Below are 13,426 nucleotides of genomic sequence, written 5' to 3' on the forward strand. Positions count from 1 at the left end.
TGATAAAACACTGAGATTGACTTTATAGACAAAATTTCTTTCAGTACCAATTGCCCTTACCCTCAGCACAGAAAACTGATCCTTCTGCTCATGGTCTAAATATTTGTCAATATTGAAGAAAGTGTCAAAGAAAATGTTTGCCATCTTACATCTCTTTAAATCATGAAGAGTTATTTTTCCTGGAAACAGAAAAAAAAAGTCTGAAATGCTTGAATTTTAGATTGTGGTGCATATCTCATGTAAAATTTAACATTTCAAAGCTTGGTTTTTATTAATACTTGAGTAGGTACAATTAGTGACAGATTAGGATTGCCTAAAATTGTAAGTCCCTCAGTTAGGATGACCGTAAAGGTTTGGCTTAAGAATGATTTTCATCAGCTGTTAATCAAAACAATAATTTTACAACATCTTACCAAGAGCAGTCATATTCATTCTCAAGGTAAAAGTAAAAGTTCTTTATTTTATGTTTTATTGATTTTTAAAAATTACAATCTTTAGTGATTAGTAAACAACATGTCTGGGTTCACAAATTTAACATTAACTTCTTCAATATAAATCTGTTCAGTAGTGCACAATCCAGTATTTTTTCCCTGATCATCCTTTCTTCCCCATATTTTTTCCATTTTCCTCTCATTACAGTTACTATTCTTCTTACTATTGATGTATACAAAGTTGGATATAAACATCCTCATTATATTTTACTAGTATTGTACTAATGCTATTTACAAATACCAATAATATAAATTCATAAATCAATATCCTGTTTTTCATGTTCTTAAGGTTTGATTTCCCATCAATATTTGAAATATCTTTGTCAGTTATGATTTCCTCAATATTAATTACATTTATGTTGCTAAAAGTTTTATTCATACCAGCCATCCTCTTATTTTCATATTTCCCATATCAAAAAAAGAATACTATTTTAATTCTAAATCATATCTTTCATTATAAAAGTCTAATTATATCTAAGGGTCATCTGTTCTTTTAATCATATTCAAACAAATATTTAAATGTAATGCCCCCTCTAATAGGTCAAATTTTCTGTTTCTTTCTTCTTGCTTTCTTTCTTTAACAAGTAGCTTTCCAAGCCAAGGCAGTTAAATCGCCCAGGAATTTTTTTTCTATTTTTATAAAAGTTGCTTGGCATGAGGAAGACAATTTAGGTAGGTTATTTTGGGGGAGGAATTCCGCCCATTTATATTTCTTAAGCAATTCCCACGTTCCTTCTCCCTCAATTTCTCTTTTCATTTTTTTGTCTCCCAAGTTGTGACATTTCACCTGACAGCTCTATACTCCATTTTTTAAAATATTCTTCCTTATCATCAGGTATGTTTTGCAGACCTAAGGAGTAAAGCATCTTTTCCATTTTCGTTGTTATGGTCAAGTCTTGCAGTATTTTATATGTATATGGTAATGTAAGGACCCACTTTAACTAACTACCCAAGAAAGCAGAACTCATGAAAGAGGCATTGTCTCAAAACCCCTACTTTTATTAGGGGTCAGTGACAATAGGGAAGTCAAGGCAAGATCTGGGGAAAAGCCTGCCGAAACGGTATAGTTAAGCTAGCAATATTCCTCTTCCCACCAAAGTCATAATGTCCATTTGAAATCCAGCCAATCCACAGATGGTCTGAAGAGTGGGTAACTGGCTGTTGGCACGCATCACAAGGTCTTCTCCAGCTTTCGTTTCTCTGTAACCATCTCCCTCATAAGGGAGACACATTCCTTTCTCAAAGGGATGGAGGCAGCAAGAGAGAGTAGAAAGCAAAAGTTATCCCAAGCTAAATGCAAAGCTCCCCCTCTCCCAACAGCATGGCAGATCCCAAAAGTAAGATATATATATATGCAATGTAAAAATAAGGGTTTGAGGACCTGACAGATAGTTTATATTTCCTTTATTTTATCTCTTCCATCTCTAGGTCCATTTCCTCTGCTTCATCTTCTGATTTCTGGTTTATTTGTTCATACTTTGTAGTCATTGTCTGGGAATTTTCTAGTTGTAGATTTAGTTTGGAGATTTGCTCATTTATATTATCTAAATTATTTTTAGTCTCATTATAGTTTCTTTTTGTCTCCTCTTTGTGTGCGACAATTGTTTGGTGAATTAGTTGTAGCATAGAGTATATTTCCTTTTGAAAGGTGTTTATTTTTTCTTGAGGCATCATTCCTGGAGATCCTCTAGTATCACCAATCTTAATAAGAGTAGAACGGCTTCCAGTTTGCCATTGTGGTGCCTGCAGACGCATAGAGGCGAGCTCCATCTTCAGCGTCCAATTTCAACCCATTGGGGGACCCTGGAAAGGGTTGAAAGTCACCCTGTAGGGGCGACGAACAAGGAGGGGATCCCTGCTTGATCGCAGGAGGGCGGCAGCCCTTCCACTTGATCCGGGGCAGCTCTCCAAACTGGTGAAGGAAAGACCAGCCATAGCAATATGGCTCTTCACTAAGCTGCTCACAGCCGAAGTCAAAATTACTACCAAGCACCTTTAAAACAACGCGGATGAAACTGGGTGAGATCTGATCTTCTCTTTAAGACTTTATTTTTCCTGCAAAAGCTGCCCAAAGTATTTTTCCCCCGGTGAGGAGAGAGGAAGGGAATTCCTACCCCACCCTCTAAGAACAGCAGCCACTGACTACCCAGGGGAAATAGAGCAATTATAAGAACAACTGTAATCTAATTGGATGCATATACTTTTGAAATTTGGGGACTAAAAGTTTTCCTATTCTTATTGGAGACGTTGGTTTTTATCTAAAAAGAAAAGAAATAAAACTTGAAAAACTATTATAAAAATTCAGGATTTAAAAATTTTAAATGGTATTGGTGATATCTTGTGGCGAAGTATGGTATTACAACTTGTTGTTGACTAAAAGAGACTTGGCTTGAAGCCCAGAATCTAAAAAAAAAACTTTCCTGACCTCGACAGATACCAGCTGTGAAAAACCCATCTGTAAAGAAGGAACTGCAGGGCGGCATATCTGGCCTGTTTGAATTATGAAGGTAAACCTTTACTGACTTTCAGAGTTATATGTGGGAAATTGTTTTCCTATTTCTTTACATGAGAAGTATCTGTTATTACACAATGGAATACTTTGGGCTATAAATTCTTACTTGGTAAACAATTTCCACTATAAAGACTATCTACAGTATGTGAAATAGATGTCCCATACCTAGCAATAAAAAAAAAACCCTATTTTTAATGTTTGATTTTAAAAACTTCAACTTAATACATTAGCAAGAGAATATGGATGAAGATCAGGAAAAAATCCTTTTTATGTTGAAATCAATACACAACACCATTCTTTCAGCGTGTAACAAAATAAGAGGCAACATAAAGGAACAAGATGCCAACTTAGATATACAAATCCAGATCTTGACTACAACCAAAGAACTAACAGGGCAGAAAGTAACAGGAGAAGTGGAACAACTAAATACTAAGACAAGAGGACCCAACTGACCAACAGATCCACCCAACGGGAAAATTAGAAAAGAGAGTGACAACATTGAAAATGGAAAAGACTTTTTACATAAATCAGAAGAAATTTGATGAAAAGGAAGAACAGATTGAATGGAAGATAAACATCTTAGGACAATTGTGGGAAATTGAAGTAATAGGGAGGCGATTAAATGAATACAATTGGACTAGTTCTTCCAAAAAAACTGTAATTAAATTATATTTCTTATTTCAAATAATATATATAATACTAGAGGGAGAACTGTTTGAGGATTTAAAAGTACAGACATGGAAGGTTAGTTGGCAAAGAAAAAAAGCCAGAGTAAGGTTGAAAGAAACTAGGGTTTTGATTTATTAGAGGGGATTTTATATTACTGATTAGAGGGTTGAATATGGTGGAAAATAGATAATTTTTAGAAAATAAAATGACATTATAATTGAATAGATATGTGTAATAAGATTAATAGACTTTTGGTTTAATATGGTGAAAAATAGATAACTTTTAGAAAATAGAATAAGATTATATGAAAATAGATAAGATGTGTATTTAGAATATTAGATTTTGTTATAAAAAGGGAAAAATGTAGAAGTTGAGATGAGGGAAACTCTGGTCACCTATAGCTTGGAAATTATAATACCAAATTTTAAGTTGAATATTGAGGGGAAATTAAAGCCTGGGAAAAAAAGCAATAACAGGATATTGATTGTATATAAGGATTGAATGCAAACATAATTAAGATATGTATAAGCTAAAAATTATTGATAAATGTAACAAAGATGGTTTTACTTAGTTGATAACAATAAGAACTATATTAGCTCAATATGAGATAGTAGATATTAAGGGAAAAAGAGAGGAAATATCTGATATTATAACTTGAGATTTGTGCTAAAGATTTGGGTATGTTATTGAATTATTTATTACCCAGTCACGACCTTGCTTTTTAAATGTTTAATTGTAAAATTAGAAAACTAATAAAATATTATATAAAAAAATAAGAGTAGAACAGGGGTGTCAAACTCAATTTCATTGAGGGCCGCATCAGCATTGCGGTTGCCCTCTGGGGGCCGGGTGGGTGTGGCCAGGGTGAGTGCGGCCTACTGAGTGGGCATGGAGTGGGTGTGGCCTACTGGGTGAGCGTGGCCAGCTCTACATCGTTCATGTCAAGGGTGCCTTTGAGGGCCTGGGCAGGAGGGTCTCTGGCAGAAGGGGGTGGGACCAGGGCAAGTGCCAAGGCATGGTCACTGGAGGAGCCTCACCATTCCTCTCAGGCCATGGGGGGGGGCTGGGTGTGGTGTGGGCTGCCCGGAGCCCTGGGCAGCAGAGGTCAAACACCAAGCCCAGTCCCACTTCCCCAAGGGGGTGCCCAGCTGCACTTACCTCCTCCTCAAGGCTGCTGCAGCTGTGCTTGCTCTCCTTAACCAGGTTGCTCATGATGGGTACGAGGCCAAAGTCAGAGGGAGGCCCATTCCCTCTCCATGGGAGGAGACCCGGCTTTGTATCCAAAGCTTCCTTAGTAATAGGATGGGAGACCCCCAGGATAGACCAGGAGGATGGGGCAAGGGGATGGTGAAAGGGCAGCAGGGCTGGACTAAGGCAGGATTTCTCTCAGACCCTCCCTCTCCTTTCCTTCCTTCCTTCCTAAGTACAGAGTGGTGGGAAAATATTTGAGATGAGGGAGGGAGAAAAACAGGCAAGAAACGCAGTGGAGGAGGTGTCACCCTTCGTGGGGAATGAAGAAATGCACCATTGCCTGGAAGTGGCCAGCACATGGCCCTCACCTACTTCACATATCTGGCTTGGTGGGCTCTGGGGGAAGGGATGCCATGAGCAGTGTGAGAGTCAATGCTACCTAAGCAATGCCGCCCAGCCCCCAGCCTGCCCAGTTTTGGCAGGCAGCGGGGCGCTTTCCTCACAGTGCCAAGAGGTTGAGCTGGGCGGTGCGAAGCTCGCCAGCTTTGTACCTTGCTGCCACCTGAAACTGGACAGGCTGGGGGCTAGGCAGCATTGCACTTCTCATCAGTTTCGCGCCACCCGGCTCAGCTCTTGGCACTGTGAGGAGAGCGCCCCACTGCCTGCCGAAACCTCTCCCCCAGAGCCCATCAAGATATGTGAAGTAGGTGAGGGCCATTTGCTGGCTACTTTCAGGCGATGGTGCATTTCTTCATTCCTCACAAAGTGTGACACCTCCCCAGCATGCACCCAGGGGTGGGGCCGACGCAGCAGAGGCTGGTCCCTCGCTGTTTCCAGATGACCTTGTGGAGCTAAGACTGAATGTGTTTCAGCATAGATGGCCACCACAAAATTGTACATTGGCTCCCGGCCAGCCTGGGTCAGGGCCAAGGCAGCAGGGGCCATTCCCTCACTGTTTCCAGGATGGCTTCGGGGGCCGCATCCGGCCCCCGGGCCTTGTGTTTGACATGTCTGGAGTAGAACAATGTTTCATCTAGTTTTCTGGTCTTTATGTGTAGCCTTTATAATCCAATAGATTACGGAATATGGGTCCAGTCTTAAAAGCAATTTTTTGTAGTAATCCTTTGTCTTAGGTATCCAAGAATTGTCAGTTAGGGAAAGTTGTAATCCACAATGTTCAAAGTGTTCAAAATGTCCAACCTCCCTGAAAACAGCTCAAAAGTCTCAGCCAGACTACTCAAAAGTCAAATTTTTCTTTCCCAGTAGTTCTTGAGATTAAAAGTCCAAGCTCAGTGGTGTTTATAGTCCAAGAAGGTCAGGGTGATAAATATGCCAAAATATTTTCCTTTATTGCCAGCTGTTCTCCATTAAGCTAGGAGTCACCAAGCAGCCAGGAAGTTAGTTGTATCCACCACTATATGTCATTCAAAATCCATTTTCCACTCTTAAGACAAAGGATTGATTTCTTATATTTCACCTCAATGTGTTTTTTTTCCAAAGAGAAAATCTTAACAATTATCTCAGTTCTCAAATTTATCAAAGCTGTAGCTTTATGTTACTTCCACTTCAGTATTATGTATTTCTGTCTCCCATAAAAGAAATTATAATGCTGCTTCTGTTCACGTTCGGAGGTTTTAGCTTCTTGGGAGACTTTCCCAGGAAATTCAGTTGTAAAATAGTAAAGAAAGGATCAATGTCCTCACCCAGTTCCAAACATGCTTTTTACAATGCTAATTAGTGCTTTTCTTCTTCGGTTGTCAGTAGCTAATGGTTGGCCACAGGAATGTAGCCAGTCTTTCCCCTGCCAGTTTGGAGGGCTTTCCTCAGATCGAACAGAAAGACTGTCATCTCTCCGTGATTGATGAGGCACCCCTCCTTCTTCATCGCCTTTTGGGGCGACTTTTGGGGCCCTTTTAGGGACCCTAGCAGGGTGAAATTGGGTGCAGAAGGCAGAGCCCTGCCTTCCTGCGTCCATCTCGCTGCAATGCAAAACCGGAAGTCAGTAAAAGTAAAAGTTCTAACATTAGGAAGTTTTGGGCTAATTTTGATTCACACGCAAGTCAATTTTCAGACTGAATGAAAATTAAAACAGAAAGTTAGACAAACAGATGGCTTTTTTACCTGCCAAATGCAATAAACAAAAATTGGCTTTATAAGAACATTCAAAGCCAAACACTGAATAGCTGTATTAGCCTTGTTAACAAAGATACTACAAATACAGATGGAAAAGATCCATCACCTTCATTCTCTGGCTTCACAAGATCAAGCATCTGGCAAAGGCAGTCTTCAAATGGCAGAGGTTCAATGGCCATATTATCCAGTTTCTGACACTGTTCTTCATAAAAGTATTGTAGTTCATACATGGACAGTACACCATCACCATCAAGATCCATACACCGAAACCAATACTCAATGCTGAAATGAATTATTAAACAATTTAGCAATCTATTTTATGTTCATTTCTATGTTGTGTTCTGAGGAGCAACACAAAATCCCATTTGTGAATGATTAAGAATTCAAGACATCTATATCCCCATGCTTTTAGATTAGCAACACCAAAATATAATTGTCAGAAACTTCTTATATAGGTTTATTTTTCCTGGACTCCCTTTTGTTCCACATGATTTGGTTATTCTGGGCACTATGCTCTACCCCTGTGCTTATATATGAACTTTTTCTCAGAATATTGAAGAAGCATTTCTCCTACCTCATCCACTTAGATGCCTGCAAAATGAAATAAAACTCCAAAGAATGCTTGGTTCCACAGGTCTTATATGCTCCCTCTTGATGTTTTTCTGCAAAGGCTGGGTAATTAGTATTTTTGTGCATGTGTGTCTTCTGACTAGTCCTTAGTTTTCTTGGCATGGTTTGTTGGAAGTGGTTTGCTACTGCCTACTTCCTAGGACTAAGAAAGAGCGACTGGCCCAGAGTCACCACCTGGCTTTGTGATAATGGCAAAACTAGAACTCATGGTCTCTCAGTTTCTAGCCTGATGATACAATGGCAATTTGGATCAGGACATCACTAAGTAATGTGGTCATAAAGTGGGATGTCACATCCCAATATGTCAGCGATGCCAATCCTGGCAGTCCTGATTGCTGTTGTAACCTCAAAATGTGTCTGTCATTAAGGGAAAATTAAGTGGGAGTTCCTGATAAGAAATATGATGCTCTGGGGGAAGCCCTGGGAAGCCCAATGCAGGGAAGCTGGGGAGGGATGGTATGGCACTGTGAGCACAGGCTGGAGGGACTTATTGGAGTGACTTGTGACCTTCCCTGCTGGCTTTGTCATTGGTTTTGCTTGTAGGACTCCAACAGAGAAGGTCACAAATGATGATCACGTGATTGTGGAGTGTTGCAATCCATTATAAATTCAAGCCAGATGCCAAATCATGAGCATGGGGGCGATATGATGGCTGAAATTTCAAGGACTAGTTGTAAATACCACTTTTTCAGTGCTGTTGCAAGTTTGAATGGTTGCTGAACAAATAGTCAGTAGGAGAAGACTACCTGTACCAAACTGGCTTTCTATGAACTATGTTTCAGTTATAATGAATATATTGTCACATAGTATATTGATGACTTAACTTTGACAGCATCATAATCTTATGAAAAGCATTTTTTTCTTACCTAGTGGCAGTCTTTTTGTCTTCTTCTGATATCAAAAACCACACAAAATCTGCATAACTGATTTTTCCTTCTTTCTGTGCTTTCTTGCCCCTTTGAAATTAAGATTTAAAAAGAGAGGTAAGACAATACATAGGTATAAATACATACAATACATACAGCATCTTAATTTTAGAGTTTCAAATAGCTTCTGCACTTTCCAAATATACTAGAATACAGAGTTCTCTCTCTCTCTCTCTCTGTATATATGTGTGTGTGTGTGTGTGTGTGTGTGTATCTTAAAAAATAATTTGTATCCTGCATTTCTTTCAAGGATAAAAATATATACTGTATAGTGTTTTTTTCTAATTTTATCTGCACATCTACTTTTTGTGTATCATCATAAGTCATTTTTGGCGACTGCTATTTACAGTTAAATAAGCCTCACTTTCCATATTCAGAAACAGATTAAGACTTATTGACCTGGATTAAAAATACTGGCATTAATTTTACTAGTTTTATATTTGATTACAAGCTACCTTGATTGTTCTGTGGACAGATAGTATAAAATGGGCATAAATAATATTGTGTGAAATAAGGTTTCTATAAAACTCAATTGTACTCAATTAGTTTTAATGATCCTGTGATTTTCTACTAGGAAAATATTTTTATTAAAATGTTTTAATTCTTATCACTGCAAAGTATGGAGAAAATGACATAAGAAGCTCTCTCCTTCTGTCAAGAATGCCACTATATTACACAGCTCAAAAGCCAAAGCTTGGACTGAGATTCCAATGCTAATGATATTAACTGATAGCTCAGATTGCAAGCAGGAGCTTGCATTGCTCAATTACAGCATATACACTACTCTGCACTATTAGTGGGAAGGGGTAATTTAAAACAACACGTAGTAAACAACATTTCACTTCCATATATTTTACACATTAGCAATACTAAAAAAATAATTTAAAGTATTTAATAATAATAATAACAACAATAAAATTGGAAGGGACCTTGGAGGTCATCTAGTCCAACCCACTGTACCATTTCAGACAAATGCTGTCCAGTCTCTTCTTAAAAACTTCCAGTGTTGGAGCATTCACAACTTCTGGAGGCATGTTATTCCACTGATTAATTGTTCTAACTGTCAGGAAATTTCTCCTTAGTTCTAGGTTGCTTCTGTCTTTGATTAGTTTCCATCCATTGCTTCTTGTCCTGTCTTCAGGTGCTTTGGAGAATAGCTTGACTCCCTCTTCTTTGTGGATACCCCTGAGATATTGGAACACTGCTATCATGTCACCCTTGTCCTTCTCTTCATTAAACTAGACATACCCAATCCCAGCAACCGTTCCTTAATATGTTTTAGCCTTCAGTCCCTTAATCATCTTTGTTGCTCTGTACTCTTTCTAGAGTCTCAACCTCTTTTTTACATCATGGTGATGAAAACTGGATACAGTATTCCAAGTGTGCTGTTACCAAGGCATTGTAAAGTGGTATTAACACTTCATGTGATCTTAGATTCTATTCCTCTGTGTTGACTTTTTTGGCATCTGCAGCACACTGCTGGCTCATATTTAAGTGATTGTCAACTATGACTCCGAGATCCCTCTCAAGTTACTACTATTGAGCAAGATACCACCTATACTGTAACTGTGTATTTGTTTTTTCTTGTCTAAATGTAGAACCTTACTTTTTTCACCATTGAATTAGATAGCGCTCAATGTTCAAGTCTATCAAGATCTTTCTGTATCTTAAGCCTATCTTCTGGAGTATTGGCTATTCTTGCCAGCTTGGTGTCGTCTGCAAATTTGATGAGTCCCCATCTATCCTCTCATCCAAATCATTGATGAAGATGTTGAAGAGCACTGGGCCCAGAACAGAGCCCTGGGGCATCCCACTACACACTTCCCTCCATGTAGATGCAGTTCCATTGAGGACCACACGCTGAGTATGGCTAGTCAGCCAGCTACGAATCCATTTGGTGGTGATGCTGTCTAACCCACATTTTTCTATCTTATCATGTAGTAGGTTTTATTTATTCTACACAAGTATAACCAGTGGTTTGTGTAGTGGACTTTATAAAAATCGGTTAGCTAACTTGAGAGGCCAGATTTATGTTTATTTGCATTGTTTATACTAAAATGACTTTTTATTAGAGTACTATACAGTTTGCCACATAATTTACATGATAGGAAATATATACTGTATATTTTTTTTAAAAGATACCTTGTTACAGCTCCAGAAAAAATCCTCTCTATCATCCGATTAGATATAGCTGTGAAAAGAGGGGGAAAAGGGAAAATATAACATGTATGTGTCACATGCATATATATAGTCTGTTGGCTCAGCTGGTCCCTCCCCATGTAAAGGGTTCTTGGCTAAGCAAAGCCCTTTGGATATTCTGTGTACAATCAAAACTGCAAATTCTATTTATATTTGCAAATTGCAAACACTAACATAGGCTTAGTGGAGTTTACAACAGAAGAATGAAAACCCCACTCTGTGAAAGAAACTGCCCTTTTCCCCAGTCACTGGTACACTGGCCATTTCTGCTAAAGAACCCATTTCAGCATCTAGTGTTAGCTAGTCTAGAGGTTTAATAGTATAGACATCATAATAACAAAAAACAGAAAAAGCCTTTTTATAGCTCCTCAATGGTTTTCAGGGTGCCTCATCACTGCAAGTGTTTAAACTGACCAAGATTTCAGCATTGGTACTAGCCAAATGGCTACAATACGACAGACAATCTTTTGATAAATAGCATTTGAAAGGGCAAAGCTTAATCTTTGAATCTTGTTAAGAAGAAAGATACACGCATTTATTTTAATTCATTTTTTAAGCATTGTTGCTCTTAAAGAGACACCTAATAAACTACTGGTTTACTCTATCAGTGTGTTGGTGGGAGTGGTCTTGGTGGCTCCTTGATTAGATTGCTGTTTACTGCTACCTTGCTTGTCTGTGTTAATAATTCCTTGATTGGAATATTGTTTACATCTCGATTGTTGGTCTAGTGTTAATTTTGGTATTAATCTCTGCTCATCTGGGTATTGATTGCTGGTGAGTAGGTGTTTATATCTCTTTTGGTTTTTTTAAAATAATATGTAGATGTTGTTTATTTCTATGTGTGTATTGATGACCGATTTATCAGAGTGCCAGATTTCCAGGAATTCTCTAGCATTTTTGAACTTGGCTTGATTTAGGATGCTTACACTATCCCAGTTGAAACTATGATTAAATGTCCATTTGTTGTGAAATTAAGGAGTTTTCATAATAAATTGGTCTTAGCTCCCTTAGGAAATAATGTACAACTGTACTGAGTAAATTTTAATTTCTACTTTTTAGAATACTGCCATCTTCCTGCTACAGGTCCACAAAAAGTAGAAAACTACCAAAACTCAGAGTAATTCTCAACACTAAAAACACCAGAAATGTAAATGTGTTCTGATATCTGAGGTATTTGTTTTTATATATTTTGTAGATGTTTTTATCATTTTGAATTTTTAAAATTGTTGTAGTTGCTTTATAATTTTAGAATTGTAAGCTACCCAGAGTCATTTGATTTCAGTGAACATTCATATAATTTTATTTTGAACTAAGTTGTTCCTTTGGTCTTATCATATCATACCATGGTCGTTATGTCGAACTAAATCCTTTTGGTCGATGTAAAGATCGTGGTCTGTATCTAGCTCCCAAAATTTGCAATAAATTACATAAAAATGTTCGTAAGAAAAGTATTCTGTCAGCTGGTTAATATCTACTTCCTCTTCTAACAATGCCACATTCTATTGAGAGAGAGAAACATTGAGAAAATTAAGGCATTAATCTCACTGATTGGAATAGGTTATAACAGGTTGAAGTTTTCAGTATCTTAACCTCATTGTGAATTTACTCTAGGTAAATAACAGACAATTTATAATATCTAGTTTACATACGTACATCAACAACTGATACATACCCAGTCAAAATAATATAGTCATTCAATATATGACTGAGTATAATATAGAGAAGTAAAATGACTAATAACAAGAAGCAAAATAATAAAATATAATAATGCATACTGCGGTCAGGGAAACTCGAACAACAGAAATCATAAATCAAGATGGACTTATAAAACCTCAAGACAGGTCTTCAAGGTCTTTCAGGAGGTGGGCAGCATTAGAGCCATCATGGGGAACACTGTTCCAAGGAGCAGGTGACAAATGATGGCAAATAAGCTACATCTCCTAGATCCCAACAGATGGCATTGCTTAAGTGATAGGACTTTCACAAAGCACGTGAAACCTATCAGATGGACAGAGGAAACTGGAGAAAGGTAATTCAACGAATAACCAGGCCGTGTCCTGTCCTATGAAGGGTCTTATAACTGATGATCAGCTATCTTAATTAACCTGGAAGCTTACTGCCAACCTGTGCAGTGTTACATTGTCATACAGAGGTTGCCCATAACAACCCATGATATACTCTCACCAGATACTTTTATTTCCTCCCAAAGCTACAGTATGACCACCTTCTCAACAATATTCCCCAGACAGGAAATGCTGGACCTGGTCAGAAATTATATGACGCTATTGGGATCAACAATGTTTTCCTGAGGAAAGTGCAGACCTCCTCCCACTTAAGTGAAGGGAGAATCATGCCTTCACTAAAGAATGAATCTGCTTGTATCCAATCACACATCACTTCCTAGGATGCCTTAACCAACTAGCATCAAAAGTTGAGATAAATTTGATCATTTAATCAATATTGATTAAAATTGGTGGACAAACGTTTAGGTTACTGTTATTAAATTTGCAAAAGTATGACAGAAGCTAATGGCTTCCATTAAGCCAAGTTAAGATCAAGTAAAGCCATCAAGTCAGAAATGTAAAATTTCCTAAGTTCATTTCTAAACAGAAATAAATTACAAAGAAAAAAAAATTATCCACCTGAACAGTTAATCAGTAAAATTTATTTTATTA

The 13,426-nt window shown here is 37.8% G+C and overlaps 1 protein-coding gene and 1 long non-coding RNA gene across 5 annotated transcripts in view; one reads left to right on the forward strand and one right to left on the reverse strand.

Moving 5' to 3' along the window:
* PPP2R3B (protein phosphatase 2 regulatory subunit B''beta) overlaps nt 1-13,426 on the reverse strand; it is a 99,326-nt gene that overhangs the window by 3,712 nt on the left and 82,188 nt on the right. For all 4 annotated transcript variants that reach the window (XM_039319612.1, XM_039319613.1, XM_039319614.1 and 1 more), the window contains 5 exons: nt 12,094-12,250; nt 10,695-10,743; nt 8,493-8,582; nt 7,103-7,278; nt 61-179 (listed from right to left, as the gene is read on the reverse strand). In XM_039319612.1, the coding sequence (XP_039175546.1) occupies nt 61-179; nt 7,103-7,278; nt 8,493-8,582; nt 10,695-10,743; nt 12,094-12,250 (591 nt within the window). The remainder of the gene's footprint in view (nt 1-60; nt 180-7,102; nt 7,279-8,492; nt 8,583-10,694; nt 10,744-12,093; nt 12,251-13,426) is intronic.
* LOC120297229 lies at nt 2,700-13,422 on the forward strand. Its single transcript, XR_005553737.1, has 3 exons — nt 2,700-2,998; nt 11,811-11,921; nt 12,961-13,422. It is a non-coding gene; the product is annotated as an uncharacterized LOC120297229 (long non-coding RNA).

Source organism: Crotalus tigris, unplaced genomic scaffold (genome assembly GCF_016545835.1).
Source record: "Crotalus tigris isolate CLP2741 ecotype Arizona unplaced genomic scaffold, ASM1654583v1 scf7180000023606.2106662, whole genome shotgun sequence".
Taxonomy (NCBI): Eukaryota; Metazoa; Chordata; class Lepidosauria; order Squamata; family Viperidae; genus Crotalus; species Crotalus tigris.